The following is a 14,012-nucleotide window of genomic DNA, read 5'->3' as shown; positions in this document are numbered from 1 at the left end:
AGTGCTCTCCTACTGGTTTTTGAATGTTACAATTCTTGATGTCTGATTTGTGTCCGTTTATTCTTTTGCCTAGAGACTGTCGGGTTTGGCCAATGTACATGGCAGAGGGGGCATTGCTGGCACATGGTGGCATATATCACATTGGTAGATGTGCAGGTGAACGAGCCCCTGATGGTGTGGCTGATGTGGTTAGGTCCTATGATGGTGTCCCTTGAAGAGATATGCAGACAGAGTTGGCAACGGGGTTTGTTGCAAGGATAGGTTCCTAGGTTAGTGTTTCTGTAGTGTTCACTCCATGCATCTGATGAAGTGGGTTATAGCCCACAAAAGCTTATGCCCAAATAAATTGGTTAGTCTCTAAGGTGCCACAAGGAGCCCTACTAATGTGGTCCTGAACACGTCTTATGCCCAGATTGCCAGATGTGACAGTGTGAGGTGATCTCTTTGCTGTTGTGGTATGGATATGTGTATCAGTCTGAGCTGAAATCACTACTCATTTCATGCTATACAACAAAATGCATTACAGCTATAGCAATATCATCCTGGTGGTGGAGAGGGAGCTTTCTGGCTAGGTACCAAGTAACGGTTTTAACTGTCATTTTTAGTGGTATAGACCAGTTGGCTTTCTGAGCAGTTTCCTAGGGTTTTTGAGTAAATGAGAAACAAATTATGTGTTGTACCCCTTTCTTTGCTTACTTGGTAGATGACAATTTTTTCTTCGTGATCAAATTTCTTTGTTAGATTGCTTTGAGCAGAGTTGAGTCTTCATGGCAAATTTAGAAAGATTATTAAACAGTCTGGAACTGTAAGCTAAATAGTACCAAAAGGATTGATGATGGGAGGCCCTGAGAGTGAAGTATACAGATACATGAATGAGTGACAAGAGTTCTGGACTCTTTGTTTAGACCTGTGACATTTTTAATAAGATTATTCATTAGTTGGAAGAAAATTACTAGAACGTGAGTACTGCATCTAAATAGAAAAATTCTGATAGATTCATTATAGGAATGTAACTCTTGTGCACTGAATTATATTTAATGCTCTAGAATAGATTTAATCTTAGGCCTTGTGTACACTGGCACTGGTGTGAAAAAACACCCCACTGAGCGCAGCAAGTTTCAGCGCTGTAAAGCACCAGTGCTGGGAGCCGCACCCCCATGGAGGTCAGTTTTTTAGAGCCAGCGCTACGCCACGACCACACGCAGCGCTTTAACGTTGCCAGTGTAGACTAGCCTTTATAGAACCCTATGTAGCTGCCAGTATAGTAGGATCCACTTAATCGCCTCCCTGAGAAATGGCATACCTTTTTAATTGGGATGATTGCCAGGGAATGTGTTCAATGTAGTGCATTTAATTAACTTGAAACAGTGGATAAATGGCACAACTGATGTATTTAAACAACACACATGCAGTTCTGCATGTAGCCTAGTCATGGTAAGTTATACTGGTGTTAGCTGGTATTTGCTAACAAAAATTTCCCACCATGCAGTCTTCAGTGTTTCTTCTGGCTTCCTCTGTTACCTTAACAAACAAGTAAATAAATAAATAAAACAAACACACACACACACACACACACACACACACTCGCAAATACCAACTAATATATATTAAGTATTTAATTGCTCTGCAGTATGCTTTTCTCTAAAGCAGTTTGTAAAATTAAAATGAATACCTCTCAGGGAAAAGTACTGTGTTTTGCTGAGAACCTGGATAGTGCTGATCCTGCAGTGTGTTTCCCCACTGATTCCTTTTAGTACATATACCGAGAGAAATGCACCTTACCGCATTTTAAAGCATTTTTATTTCTTCAAAGCACTGTAGAGATATCTTCCTGATACCCTATAGTAATGTGACATAGTCTTAAATTGCCATATAGTCTACTTCCAAAACTAGGCGTTCAAGGTGTAGTTGTCATGACGCATAGATTTGGAACCTGGGTTTGCAGGAGCAGCCATGCTCCAACCCTCCATCTGGCGGCCTGCTGACAGCCTGACAACTGCTTGCCATGAAGACCAGTCCCAGTTTGAGGCTCTACTCCTGAGGTCCTATCAGTGGAGTCTCAGAGCAGCTGATTGTCCCACTGGCCCTACTTAAGCGAGCAGCAGAAACAGGAAGCTGTCCGAACAACTAGGCTCCTCCTGTTCTGGACTGTGCCTTGTGCTTCCTGCTGCCCCGATTTGAGTTTCTGGCATCCTGACCCAGCATGACTCCTGGCATCTGATATGTGGTTCTGATCTCCAGTTTGTCTCCTGGCTGTGACTCCTGGTATTATGACCCAGCCTGACTCTGGTTCCCAACTCGGGGTCCTGATCTCAACTTTGTCTCCTGCTTCTGACCTCCCGGTGTCCTGACTAAGCTGACTCTCGACTCCTGTCTCATGAGTGTGGACTCCGGCTCTGACCACCTGGCCTGGCTACCCACAACCTGGCCATGACAGCTTATTTGGACCACAGTAATGCTATGGGACTGAGCCCAGTGCGAGAAGTATGGCCCAGCAGCACCACCCCAGTCACTGGATGCATCAAGCACTGCAGGCCCAAGTCGTGCAGCTCATCAGGGAGAAGTAGTGGCTGCAGAAGCAAGTGAGGCAGCTCACTTTCAAGAATGCCGTGCTGCGACCACCACTTGCAGTGCCCTGCCCTGAACAGGGGCCTGCAATAGCCTTGCCTGAATGGTTCGACGAGAGCCCCCAGTGGTTCAAGGGCTTCATGAACCAGTACCACCTTCTGTTTCTGATGTGTCCCAATAGCTATGCCTCTGACGAGTCCAAGGTGGCCTTGGTAATCAGCCTGCCTACAGGAGACGCATTAGACTGGCCTCCCCTGCTGAAAGGCCATAGCCGGTGCTGTTGAACTGCAATGCCTTTCTCCAATCAATATCAATCAACTTTGACCCTTGCTGAGCTCGAGCAGCCAAGGGCACACTTCTGCCACCTTACAGCGGATACAGACTGGAATGAAGCATCACAGCTCTTCCAGTTCTGGTGGTGCTTACAGAAAGAAATCCGAGATTAACTGGCTTGTGTAGAGATGCCTACGGGCCTAGATGCCCTTATGAATCTTGCCATCTGCATAGACTATCGGCTGCGAGACTGAAGGGAGGAGAAAAGAAGTTCCCTGTAGTCCCTCTACCCGCATACCATGACCTCATCTTCTGTATCACCTGGTGAACCTACACAAGCTGATACAGCTTGTCAGCAGCTCACTCCTGAAGAAAAAGAACAGTGCCATCTGCACCACTACTGCGGCAAACCTGGTCATGTGATCTCGGCCTTCCCAGTACAGACACGATGCAACTTGGGGAAACAAGCCAGTCCGAGCACAGATGGGGGGCAATCAGCCTGGTCCTTGAGAGAAGAGAATTTCCCTGTACTCTAGTCCTCTCTGAGAGATATCCCGAGCTCCATCCAGGGGCTTCCCATTTGGAGGTGCCTATTGAGCTGTCAATCCGGATTCCTTTCCAATAGGCCCTCATCAATTCAAGACCAGCGGACAATTTTATGGATGCAACTACAACAACAGAAGTTCATGCCAGACATGACTGAAACTATTGATGGCTCCCAGATGTCTTCAGGTCCAGTTGTGGAGAAGACTGTCCCCCTGGAGGTCTTTATTCGGGGGCACAGAGAAATAATACAATTTGGTGTGATCCATTCCCTGCATTTTCCCCTGATCCCTGGCATCTCCTGGCTAACCCTTAATGATCCCCCTCATTTGCTGGCAAGAATAGAAGGTCATTTTCCCATCAGAATTCTGTCAAAGGCTTAGCCAGGGACCAGTAAGTGTTGCAGCCAGGCCCAAGTAGGTTTAATTGCTCATATTGAAATGCCTACTGAAAGAACTATGGCGCTCCCCCCAAGTACTGTGACTGTGCTGATGTCTTTGAGTAGAAGAATGCAGAAAGCCTCCCCCCACATCAGGACTGTGATTGTCTCATAGAACTGCAGTCGGGTGAAGATTCCATTTGGCTGAATATATGCAATGTCAGAGCTTGAACTGGCTGCGTTGCAAGAAAACCTGGCCTGGGAGTTCATCCGCAAGTCAACTTCACCAGCCAGTGCCTCAGTCCTTTTCGTAAAGAAGGACAGCATCCAATGCCTCTGTCAATTACCGAGCACTAAATCCGATAACAATCCAGAACTGCTACCCATTACCTCTAATCCCTGAGTTGTTGAACCATGTGGGGGCCACCCATGTATTCATTTAACTGGATCTCTGGAGATCATAATACTTTATTCATATCTACTGTTCCCTCTGAATGCATGCTGTGTTGAAGTAGTTCTGTGGCTTGCATGGATTAAGTTTGGCAGTTCGTCTGCAGTTGGGGGGAGGGATAGCTCAGTGATTTGAGAATTGGCCTGCTAAACCCTGTGAGTTCAGCCCTTGATCTGGGGCAAAATCAGTACTTGGTCCTGCTAGTGAAGGCAGGGGTCTGGACTCGATGACCTTTCAAGATCCCTTCTAGTTCTGGGAGACAGGGTCATTGGAAGGAGTACCAGAAGCAAGGGGGAAGCTGATAGCTAATGGCAATTGCAGATTTATGGCTATCTAGTGTGTAGCTGGTGACTGAACTGAAAGAGGATGCATACATAGCTAATACTGAAGGAGGCCAGGCACACTTCCCACTGGTTGCTGGGATATTAATAGAGTAATTTTAACAAGCCCAGATCTTCAGCAGTACTTGTACTAATCCCAGTTTGTCCTTGTACACTGGCAAACTTGGATGCCTAATTTATGTGAGTGCAAAAGCATGTGTACTTTTGTGCATCCTCTTCTGCAGATTTGGACCTGAATAAAGATGTTTACACTAGTATGTTAAACTCTTTTTATGAATGGATTTCCAAGTTTCAATATCCATGTTTGAAGACTTAGATCCTATTCCTGGCTCTGCTGCTAGCCTGATGGGTGACCTTGAGCAAGGCACTTCACTTCTTTGGGCCTCAGTTTCCCCACTGTCAAAGGGCATAACAATACTGACCTTTGTAAAGCACTTTGAGATGTACTGGTGAAAAGTGCTAGATAAGAGCTAGGGATTATCATAATCATTTATTGTATTTATGTTCATTTTTTTCTTATCAGACTGTGGCCAGCTGTTAACCTCTGGACCATCTGCATTGCCAGATCAGCTGATGGCTATAAGTCAGCCAGGTCAGCCACAGAGTGAGGGGCAACCTGCAGTGACAACGCTTCTGTCCCAGCAGATATCTGAGAATTCTCCACTCCCTTCATCTATGACAACCAATCAGTGCATAGAGAAAATTGATGACTTGCTTGTGTCATTACAAAACCAGGGGAACAACATGGCTGGCTCATTTTAATTGGCCAAGTAAGTAGTGAATTTGGGTTGGTGGGTCTTCTTGCAATGATATTTAGTAAATTTTTATATATACCAAAGAGCCTCTTGTTTTAACAAATGATGACTTTGCAATGAAGTCACAGTGCATGCAGAAATCAGTTAATATATCTCTATGCCCCTGAAGCAAGTGTATAATTTCGAATAGTCCAGAGTAGGGAGTATTGCTGTTCATCAAGAGATCAGAATCTGTAGAAAATAATTGATCAAGTTTGGGGTTTGTTCTTGAATTGCTATTCGTTGTTCTGTCACCTAGCATTGCAGTCTAATAATTCTAATGGCAAAGGTAAGGTGAATGGGTCACTTTCAGCTTGACCTGGCATCTCTGAGAACTGTCACCAAATCTGGCTTTAGTTAAAACTTTGGGTTTATTGTGGATGCATTAGACTCCACTTCAGTCTATAGCGGAGGTGGACAAACTACGGCCCGCGGGCCACATCTGGCCCATGGGACTGTCCTGCCCGGCCCTTGAGCTCCCAGCCAGGGAGGCGAGCCCCTGGCCCCTCCCCTGCTGTCCTCCCTCCCCCGCAGCCAGCACTCTGGGCAGCAGAACTGCGCGCTGCTGCTGCTGAGCAGAGCGGCAGCGTGTCTAGCTCTGGCCGGGTGGCGCGGCTGCCAGACATGCTGCTCTGAGCGGCATGGTAAGAGGGCCAGGGCCGGGTGGTTGGATAAGGGGTGAGGGGTCCTGGGGGGCAGTCAGGGGACAGGGAATGGGGGGGGTTGGATAAACGTGGGAGTCCCGGGGGCTTATCAGGGGGTGAGGGTGTGGATAGGGGTCAGGGGACGGGGAACAGGGGGATTGGATAGGTATGGGGTCCCGGGGATCCTGTCAGAGGGTGTGGGTGTGGATGGGGTCGGGGCAGTCAGGACTGGGAGCAGGGGGGTTGGATAGGGGATGGGGTCCTGGGGGGCCCTTAGGGGCAGGGGGTCCCGGGAGGGGGCAGTTAGGGGACAAGGGGCGGGGGGGTTGGATGGATCGGAGGTTCTGAGGGGGGCAGTCAGGGGGTGGGAAGTGGGAGGGGGTGGATAGGGGGCGGGGGCCAGGCTGTTTGGGGAGGCACAGCCTTCCCTGCCCGGCCTCCATGCAGTTTTGCAACCGCAATGTGGCCCTCGGGCCAAAAAGTTTGCTCACCCCTGGTCTATAGTCTTCAAGCCCTTCCCATAGTGCTGAAGTAGTTTGCGTGAGAGCAAGGTGTTGCAGGAAGTAGTGTTTATTGAAAAGGCACCACTTGCTGAATCATTGTTAGGGTACATCTACACTACAGGGGGGAGTTGATTTAAGATACGCAAATTCAGCTACATGAATAGCGTAGCTGAATTCGACGTATCGCAGCTGACTTACCCCGCTGTGAGGACGGCGGCAAAATCGACTTCTGCGGCTTCCTGTCGACGGCGCTTACTCCCACCTCCGCTGGTGGAGTAAGAGCGCCGATGTTGGGACGCGATAAATCGATCCCCGAGAGGTCGATTTCTACCCGCCGATTCAGGCGGGTAGTGTAGACCTAGCCTTAGAACTGAGCCAATACAACGGCATGGAGCTAGGAAGAGTCTGTTGCTGGAAGGTGCCTTTTTCCCCCCATCAGAGGTAAAGCTCTGCTCCTGCATGAGCATTGAGTATATATGGGCTCTTCAATCCAGGTATAGCCACAACATCTGACTATATCCACCTTATGTAATGATGTTCTGTCTCCCAAAAACCCCTGAAGTTTCAATTGGGTGCTGTGCTCTTCACTTTCTGAGCTAAACTGTTTTGTAATGATGTTGTAAACTTGAAAATAGTTATCCTATTCTGCCCCAAAGATGGCAGCATTTTGGCACTGGGTGTAGATTTGTTTCTGTAGTTTGTAAAGTGCTTTCAAATGAAGGAGATACATGAAAGATGAGACTTCACTAGTTATGCCTAACTCTGTTTTGTTTTTAATTTCAGAAATTCTGTGAAGGAAAAGATGATTTCCAAGATCCCCTCAGACCTTGTGGCTCTGGATTAGGGTTTATGGAGCTGAACTGTTCTGTTAAAGAATGGCTTATACCCAAGCAAATGTGTAGACTTCACTCTCTTTTCTAAAGAGCACATATGCTGCCTACTGCAGTGTCTAGCAATTGAGGCTATAATGATAGCATTTGAGACTCCTGAAGCCAATAATGGCTGAAAAGCTGTGCTTTGTGTTACAGGGGGTGGCACTGGACAGTTACCACATTCCTAGGCCCCATTAGTCAATGGGCTGCTGTTTTCATTCAAAGCACGACTGCTCAGCTGTTATTGTTAGAAAATAACACGTTATCATGTTTACTTTTTCTTTTCTTCCCTTTCTCCTTCACAACCCCTCTGTTGAGTCGGAAAGCTTGTGAAGCAGTACCATCATGTGCCCTGACTCGTGCTGTGATTCATGGCATAACTGTCAGTCAGTGAAGGAATTGCAGTTTTTACAGTAGAGCTGAAGGACCATTGCAAGGGTGTGTTAATCGCAGCAGCAGGTGGTGGTGGTGGTGATATATATAATATACAATCAGAAAATCTGCTACAACTCTAGGAGCAGCCAGAGAGATGTGGGTGCTTCCCATCTGAGGGGGTGATTAACAGCTTTCTGTCTGTACTGATGGTTTTAGATATAGACTGCACAGAGTAAGAATTAGGTGGCTCTATCAAAATGAAGGGAATAAGTCACAGTAAATTGTGTTCTAAAATCCTACCTTCTAAAATACCTTAATCTGAAGAGAGCAATCTGCCTAGCTGAGGAAACAACTGCTTAATACCTCTCACTCTTTTGGCATAGATTAGAACTTGAACATTATCCTTTCTCATGCCAGGCTGCCCTCTTTCGTTCTTTCCATGCTCTTCCCTCCCGCCCCCTAATTTTATATAGTTTGTTTCCTAAGCAAATACAAATATGCTACTGGTTTTAGAAACTGAAGTAACTCTTAGGTGTCCAAGGCACCTCTCACTGTGGTAGCAAAGTGCCAAGCCAGTGGCTGCATCTTCATACATCACCAGGGTTTGTGGGAGTGAGAAAATACTGGTTTCGTCTCCATCCCCCAGACTTCCTGAATCCTAGAGGAACCCTGCTTTTTCCTGTTGTTGCTGATTTAAAGTCTGAAACTTTATCCCAGATGGGGGCAAACAACATAATTTTTCATCGTTCTTTAAAACATCACTTCAAGCTGCGCTGCTGCATCTTTGTAGCTTTCTCAGTTCATTGCAGGTTTGAAGCATCCTTTTTTCTAGCAGTCCCCATGAGCTGTAGCCTCTCTGGGGTCATACATTAATTAAAAACAATTTACCCATGTTTTACAGTAGCTAAGAATAACCCACTCCAGGCCATGTAGTTGTAGTGTGAGGAATGTGGATTCTTTCAGATGCTCCAACTAGTCCAAGAGAAATGTGGTGTCTCCTTACAACCTCAGGCAGATGTTTTCTTCAGTCTTTTCCCTCTCCTGCATGTAGAAAGCTGTTAATGCAGGTTAGAGCCAAACAACTGTCATGAGTGGCTTCTATGCTTTGGTGTAGCATAGTTGGTATGCTGTCACTTTTCATTTGGGTTATTTTAAATAATGGAGAGTAGCCTGTAAATGTTTTTTAAGTTACCCTAGTCTGTTTACTGTGTGTTTTTTCTAACTTGTGCACCTAGTTGAGCCATGTAGAGTTGTTCTTTGGTTTTAACGGTTTTTCCCGTGTGTCAATGTCATGATGTTCATTTTCTCTCTTTGTGCCTCTCTCTCTCATTGAGAGGCATTGAATTACGTTTTCAGTCGTAAGGCTTCTTGCCGATATGAAGGGAACTTTTCAGAAAGAGACCTGCTCTGGGTCATTTAATTTTGAATACAGTTTTCAATCGTTCAAGTTTTGGATGGTTTATATCTAATGTGTGTTTCATTTTTTTGGAAAGCTATATTTTGTATTTAGGAAATGGTATACTATTTTGCTATTTGTACTGAGTGAGTACAATGGCATAAATATAAAAATTTATATATATACAAATATATATAATATTCTTTTTGCCACACATTTTTGTGGTAATTTGTGAGTTTGTCTGATGTTCTACCACAACGTGGCGTCTGATAATGGTGGGGGTGAGGGTGGGGTTTGTTATGTCTTTACTAAGTATTTAAGTACTTTTTGCAACATAAATAGTTCGTTCATCTTGGGCCATTCCATCTGGCAATGTGTTGTTCCAGTTGGCTCTGGACAACTTCAATGTGTGTTTGTGTCTGTCACACACCAGTGGGATGTAGTAAGGAAACTCATTTAGACAACTGTCTGATGGGGTTTCATTCAGAATGAGCCATTCAGCTTTTACTCTCACTGTCTATTTAATATTTTATTAGCTCCTTTGTGTTGTATCTTTTAATTTATAATTACACTAAAATGTTTGAAATTATAATCACGTTAAAGAACATTTTCTCTCCTTCATAATGTCCAGAGCTGCTTTTTAACTCTGAACCATACGCTTTTCTGCCGATAATTTTTCTCCTGCTATGGAAAAAAGTAAAATAAAATCCTTCGTTATGGTTCAGGACATGAAAGAGCAGCCTGTCCGCACTGAATGAGCGCTGTATGAGGATGCATAGAAGGGTTCTGCACAGCGTCGGATTGAATACACCATCCGTTTGTAATCAGTTTGTAAGAAACTGGTGACTTCTGCGAGAGCAGCTTGTTCGGACGAGAATGTTTGGTGATATCGCGATGGCTGCGTGGACTGACAGTGGGCAGAATGAGGTGATGGGGATGAGAAACTGACTTGTGTGCTGTTTGTTTTGTTTTGCTCTTTTGAAGGAAAGCATCCTCATGATGAAACTTGTTGGTCAGTGCCAAGAAACCAGGGACCAATTCTCCGTTTAATAAGATTGGTGTCCAGAATAGAACCTTTGACCAGGACTGCTACAGTTCCCATTGTGGGGGGAATGTTTAAATGTGTGCATATTTTTAGGTTGTTTATTACAAGAGCTGTGCTACCATATTCAAATGACTAAATAATGACATCTGTATTTTCTTTTGTGTCAAATTTACGGTGTCTGTTTGAGGTCAATGTTAAATGTATAACATTTTGAACATGTGATTTGGTTACAAAAAGTATTTGTATTCTGAATGAAGGGTTTGCTCAGTGGTTGACAAGTGCTCTTGCTGCTGCTTTCAAACAGCTGTTACAGAGGATAAAGAGCGGTTCAATGAGCCAGCAAAGGCCTAGGAAACAGCTTACAGAAGTTGTTTTGTGGCAGAAGGACCTAAGTATAATGTGAACCACATCTTTGTTCCTTCAGAGCCCTGCTCAGCACTGTTTTGATTTCAATAGTTGACAATGACTTTTGGAGCTTATCCTTTGTTTTTTCCATAATATGTCTGCATCAGTATGGGTATTAGAGGAAGAGCACACAAAGTGGATTGCCTATAGAGTTACTGAGAGGCAGGGGAATCAAGTCCAGACCAGTTTGGTTTGAAAAGTTAGAAATTACTTAAGGTAAATGAAAATATGTGCATCTTGAGTAGTCAAAAAATGACATTAACTATTACCCCTTGCTTATGATAAACATTACTTAAGAAACCAGATAAACAAAAAAAATATGGGGGAGGTATTATTGCAAAAAAAAAAAAAAAAAAAAAAAAAATTTTGCTTTCATATCTGTCAGGCCAGTGTTCACTAATGGACGTAGATGGTTTTATAGCTATATACTGGATGGAAGCTGGAAAGCTGTAGAACTATATTTGTAGGGTGGATTTTCTGTGTAGTGTTTCTTTTTCACAGAACCATAGTGTTATATGGGACCTCAAAGATCATCTAGTCTAACCCTCTGCCAAGAGGCAGGATTTGGTATGACTAAACCATCTCAGACAGACGGCTCTCCAGCCTCTTTTTGAACACCTCCAGTAACGGAGATTCCATGCTTCCCTAGGCAGTTCGTTCCATTGTCCTACTGGTCTTACAGTTAGGAAGATTCCTGAGCTTTTCTCCTGCATGAACTCTCTATTTAAACCACCTTTAATCCAAAACAAACAATCTCTCTGTCTGTCTCTCTCTCTGTCTGTCTCTCAAACTAGGTTATATTCTCCAGCCTTAAGTCACTTATCCATTAACTTCCCTGATTCTCCTAAACCCCATTTTTCTGATGTTGTCTCTACAGCATGTCTGATATGTACTGTACACCTGTTTCCTAATAACTCACTAACATCCAGGGAGCTGCACCCTGCTAGCTACCACGGTCAGTATGTCTTCTACCTGTGTCATGTTGTCTCCATGTAAACAACACCAGTGTATAAAAATAAACTGTTAAACTATTAATATTCCTTTAGTGATGAATAAAGTAGGTGGATAACACTTAAGCTGTAGAAAAGGTTAAGACAAATATTAGCCAAACATTTCCTATGGCAGGAGATGATCGTCCTCACTTTCTACTTCACAGCTCAGTCCACTTGGTGGCACTAATTGTCTTCTACTCTTTCAATGGTTATCCAAGCCAAATGCTCTACTATTATTTCCTTTGTCAACAAAAACAATTCAAGAAGTTGTTTCAGCCTTGCTGGGCCAAAATAGACAGTTAACCACCAGACCTTTTGTTTGGCTAATTTTACATTATTATCAGTGTGCTCAGAGCCTGTGAATGGACGCTTTTTATTTATACTCAATTGAAATAAAAAATAAATAGGTTAGTGACTGTCAATCTTGACAGCATCCCTTTTTATGCTTACACCGAGGGCGTGTTCAGTTGCACTGATGCACATTTCTCTAATCTACATAAGCCTTGACTTTTATAGTGCTCCTGCTATGACTTTGATTAGGGCACACTGACCAAAAAGAAGTCTCATTCTGTTGCTCTGGTAAGATTTTTCATTCTCAGAGATTGTCCTTCCAAAGCCTTCAGAAAGGACAAACCACACAGGAGCTCAAATCCCTTCTCTGACATAGTCAAAACGACCATATGAGCAGCAGGAAAGATGCTTTGTTATAAAATTTCTTCATTGGAATAAAGAAATTAAACACCCCAAAAGGTCAAACTTTTATAAGTTATAAAAGCAAGAGAAACAAGATGGATGAGATCATCTTTTATTGGACCAACTTCTGTTGGTGAGAGAAACAAGCTTTTCAGCTACAAAGAGCTGCTCTTCAGATCTGGGAAAGGTACTCCGTGTCACTGTTAAAAACAAGGTCAAACAGATAGTTTAGTGTAAGTAGTTATCACACATTCGAAGGGGCCCGTTAACACCCCTGTAGTCGTAGCACAAAAAGGGGGGTTAGTGGGTTACAGATTGTTGTTATAAGCCATAAATCCAGTTTCTCTATTAAGACCAGGATTTTTAGTGTCCATTAAAGTTACGTATTTAAGCTCCCAGGCTCATCTTTTGAAAATGTGCAGATTTCCTTTGAGGATGAGGACTGGTAGGCCTGGGAGCTTAAATTCATAACTTTGATGAGTGTTAATGGGCCACTTCACCTTGAGTGGTCCCTTATACTACTTATGCTAAACTATCTGCTCAACCTTGTATTTAGCTGTGAGGACCCTTCCCAGATCTGAGGGAGAGCTCTGTGTAGCTCAAAAGCTTGTCTCTCCAACTGAAGTTGGTCCAGTAAAAGATGTTACTCAGCCACCTTGTCTCTCTAATATCCTGGGACTAACATGGCTACAACAACACTGCACACAAGAAGAGAGAAATTTAATTACAGAATTTTATTTTCAGTTGCATCTCACACATTGCTCTGTTATTTAACAATTATCAGGCTGTCTATTCAAACTATGTACCCATTTGCAGAGCTCTGTCTGTACAAGTATTTATCTGAACAGTGGAAGCATCAAGCATGGTGAGGAATTGCTTTGTGTTCTCTGAACTTAGAACTATAGGTTGAAAGTCAGAAAAGGGAAATTTAATCTGACCACTGGGAGAGAAAAGAATTCTCCCAGTGAGAGAGCTGTTTCTGTGGAATAGTCTTGCAAAGAGAGTGGTGGAAGACCCATTATTTGAGATGTTTTAAAAGCTAGCTGATATGCTCTTGACTATTGTAAGGCTCTTGAGTGTAGAATTTTGATCAGTCTTTCGGGACAGATCTTGACATTCTACATACAAAAATATTCAGACTTGCAGTTCTGGTAATGGTGTGTGCAAACAGCCAGTTGTGTGTGCAAATGTACACATTTGTGCACAAATAGTTGCCTACTAAAAGCCAGACTTCATGAACTCTTATTTGATATGTGATATACACTACTTAGAGACAATAAAAGATACGAGACAGCAGAGAAAATCTGGTAAAACTGTACATATAAAATTCTCCAATTTAGTCTGTGCTTTTGAGAGAGAATGTAGAAAAATCTTTTGTACCTTATATAAATTCGTGTATATATGTAAATATACTGTGCATAAAAATCCTTGCCTTGTACATATGTATATAGTTGATATGCCGGAGAGACAAGGCGGGTAAGATAATATCTTTTATTGGACAAACATCTGTTGTTGGACAATAAAAGAAGAAGCTGGTCCAATAAAAGATACTCCCTCACCCACCTTGTGTGTCTCGTATCCTGGGACCAACATGCCTACAACAACACTGCAGACCGTCACTATGCCATTGAGTTTATTATAAAAATGCATAAAAATTGTTCTAGTGACATTTTTATAACTTTCAAAGAACATAATTGTCCTTAGCGTGCACTTGTTTCTCTAATTCTCTTCAATAGTC

General features: G+C 43.4%; 1 protein-coding gene across 7 annotated transcripts in view; it reads left to right on the top strand.

The window, feature by feature from the left end:
* The window catches only part of NFAT5 (nuclear factor of activated T cells 5), a 138,180-nt gene extending 127,284 nt beyond the window's left edge, over positions 1-10,896 (top strand). For all 7 annotated transcript variants that reach the window (XM_034788543.1, XM_034788542.1, XM_034788548.1 and 4 more), the window contains 2 exons: positions 5,079-5,325; positions 7,280-10,896. In XM_034788543.1, the coding sequence (XP_034644434.1) occupies positions 5,079-5,317 (239 nt within the window). In that variant the 3' untranslated portion in view covers positions 5,318-5,325; positions 7,280-10,896. The remainder of the gene's footprint in view (positions 1-5,078; positions 5,326-7,279) is intronic.
* The last annotated feature ends 3,116 nt before the right edge of the window (positions 10,897-14,012 follow it).

Source organism: Trachemys scripta, chromosome 13 (genome assembly GCF_013100865.1).
Source record: "Trachemys scripta elegans isolate TJP31775 chromosome 13, CAS_Tse_1.0, whole genome shotgun sequence".
Classification (NCBI taxonomy): Eukaryota; Metazoa; Chordata; order Testudines; family Emydidae; genus Trachemys; species Trachemys scripta.
Note: the sequence above shows the minus strand (reverse complement) of the source record. Positions and strands in the feature narration are given on the sequence as shown.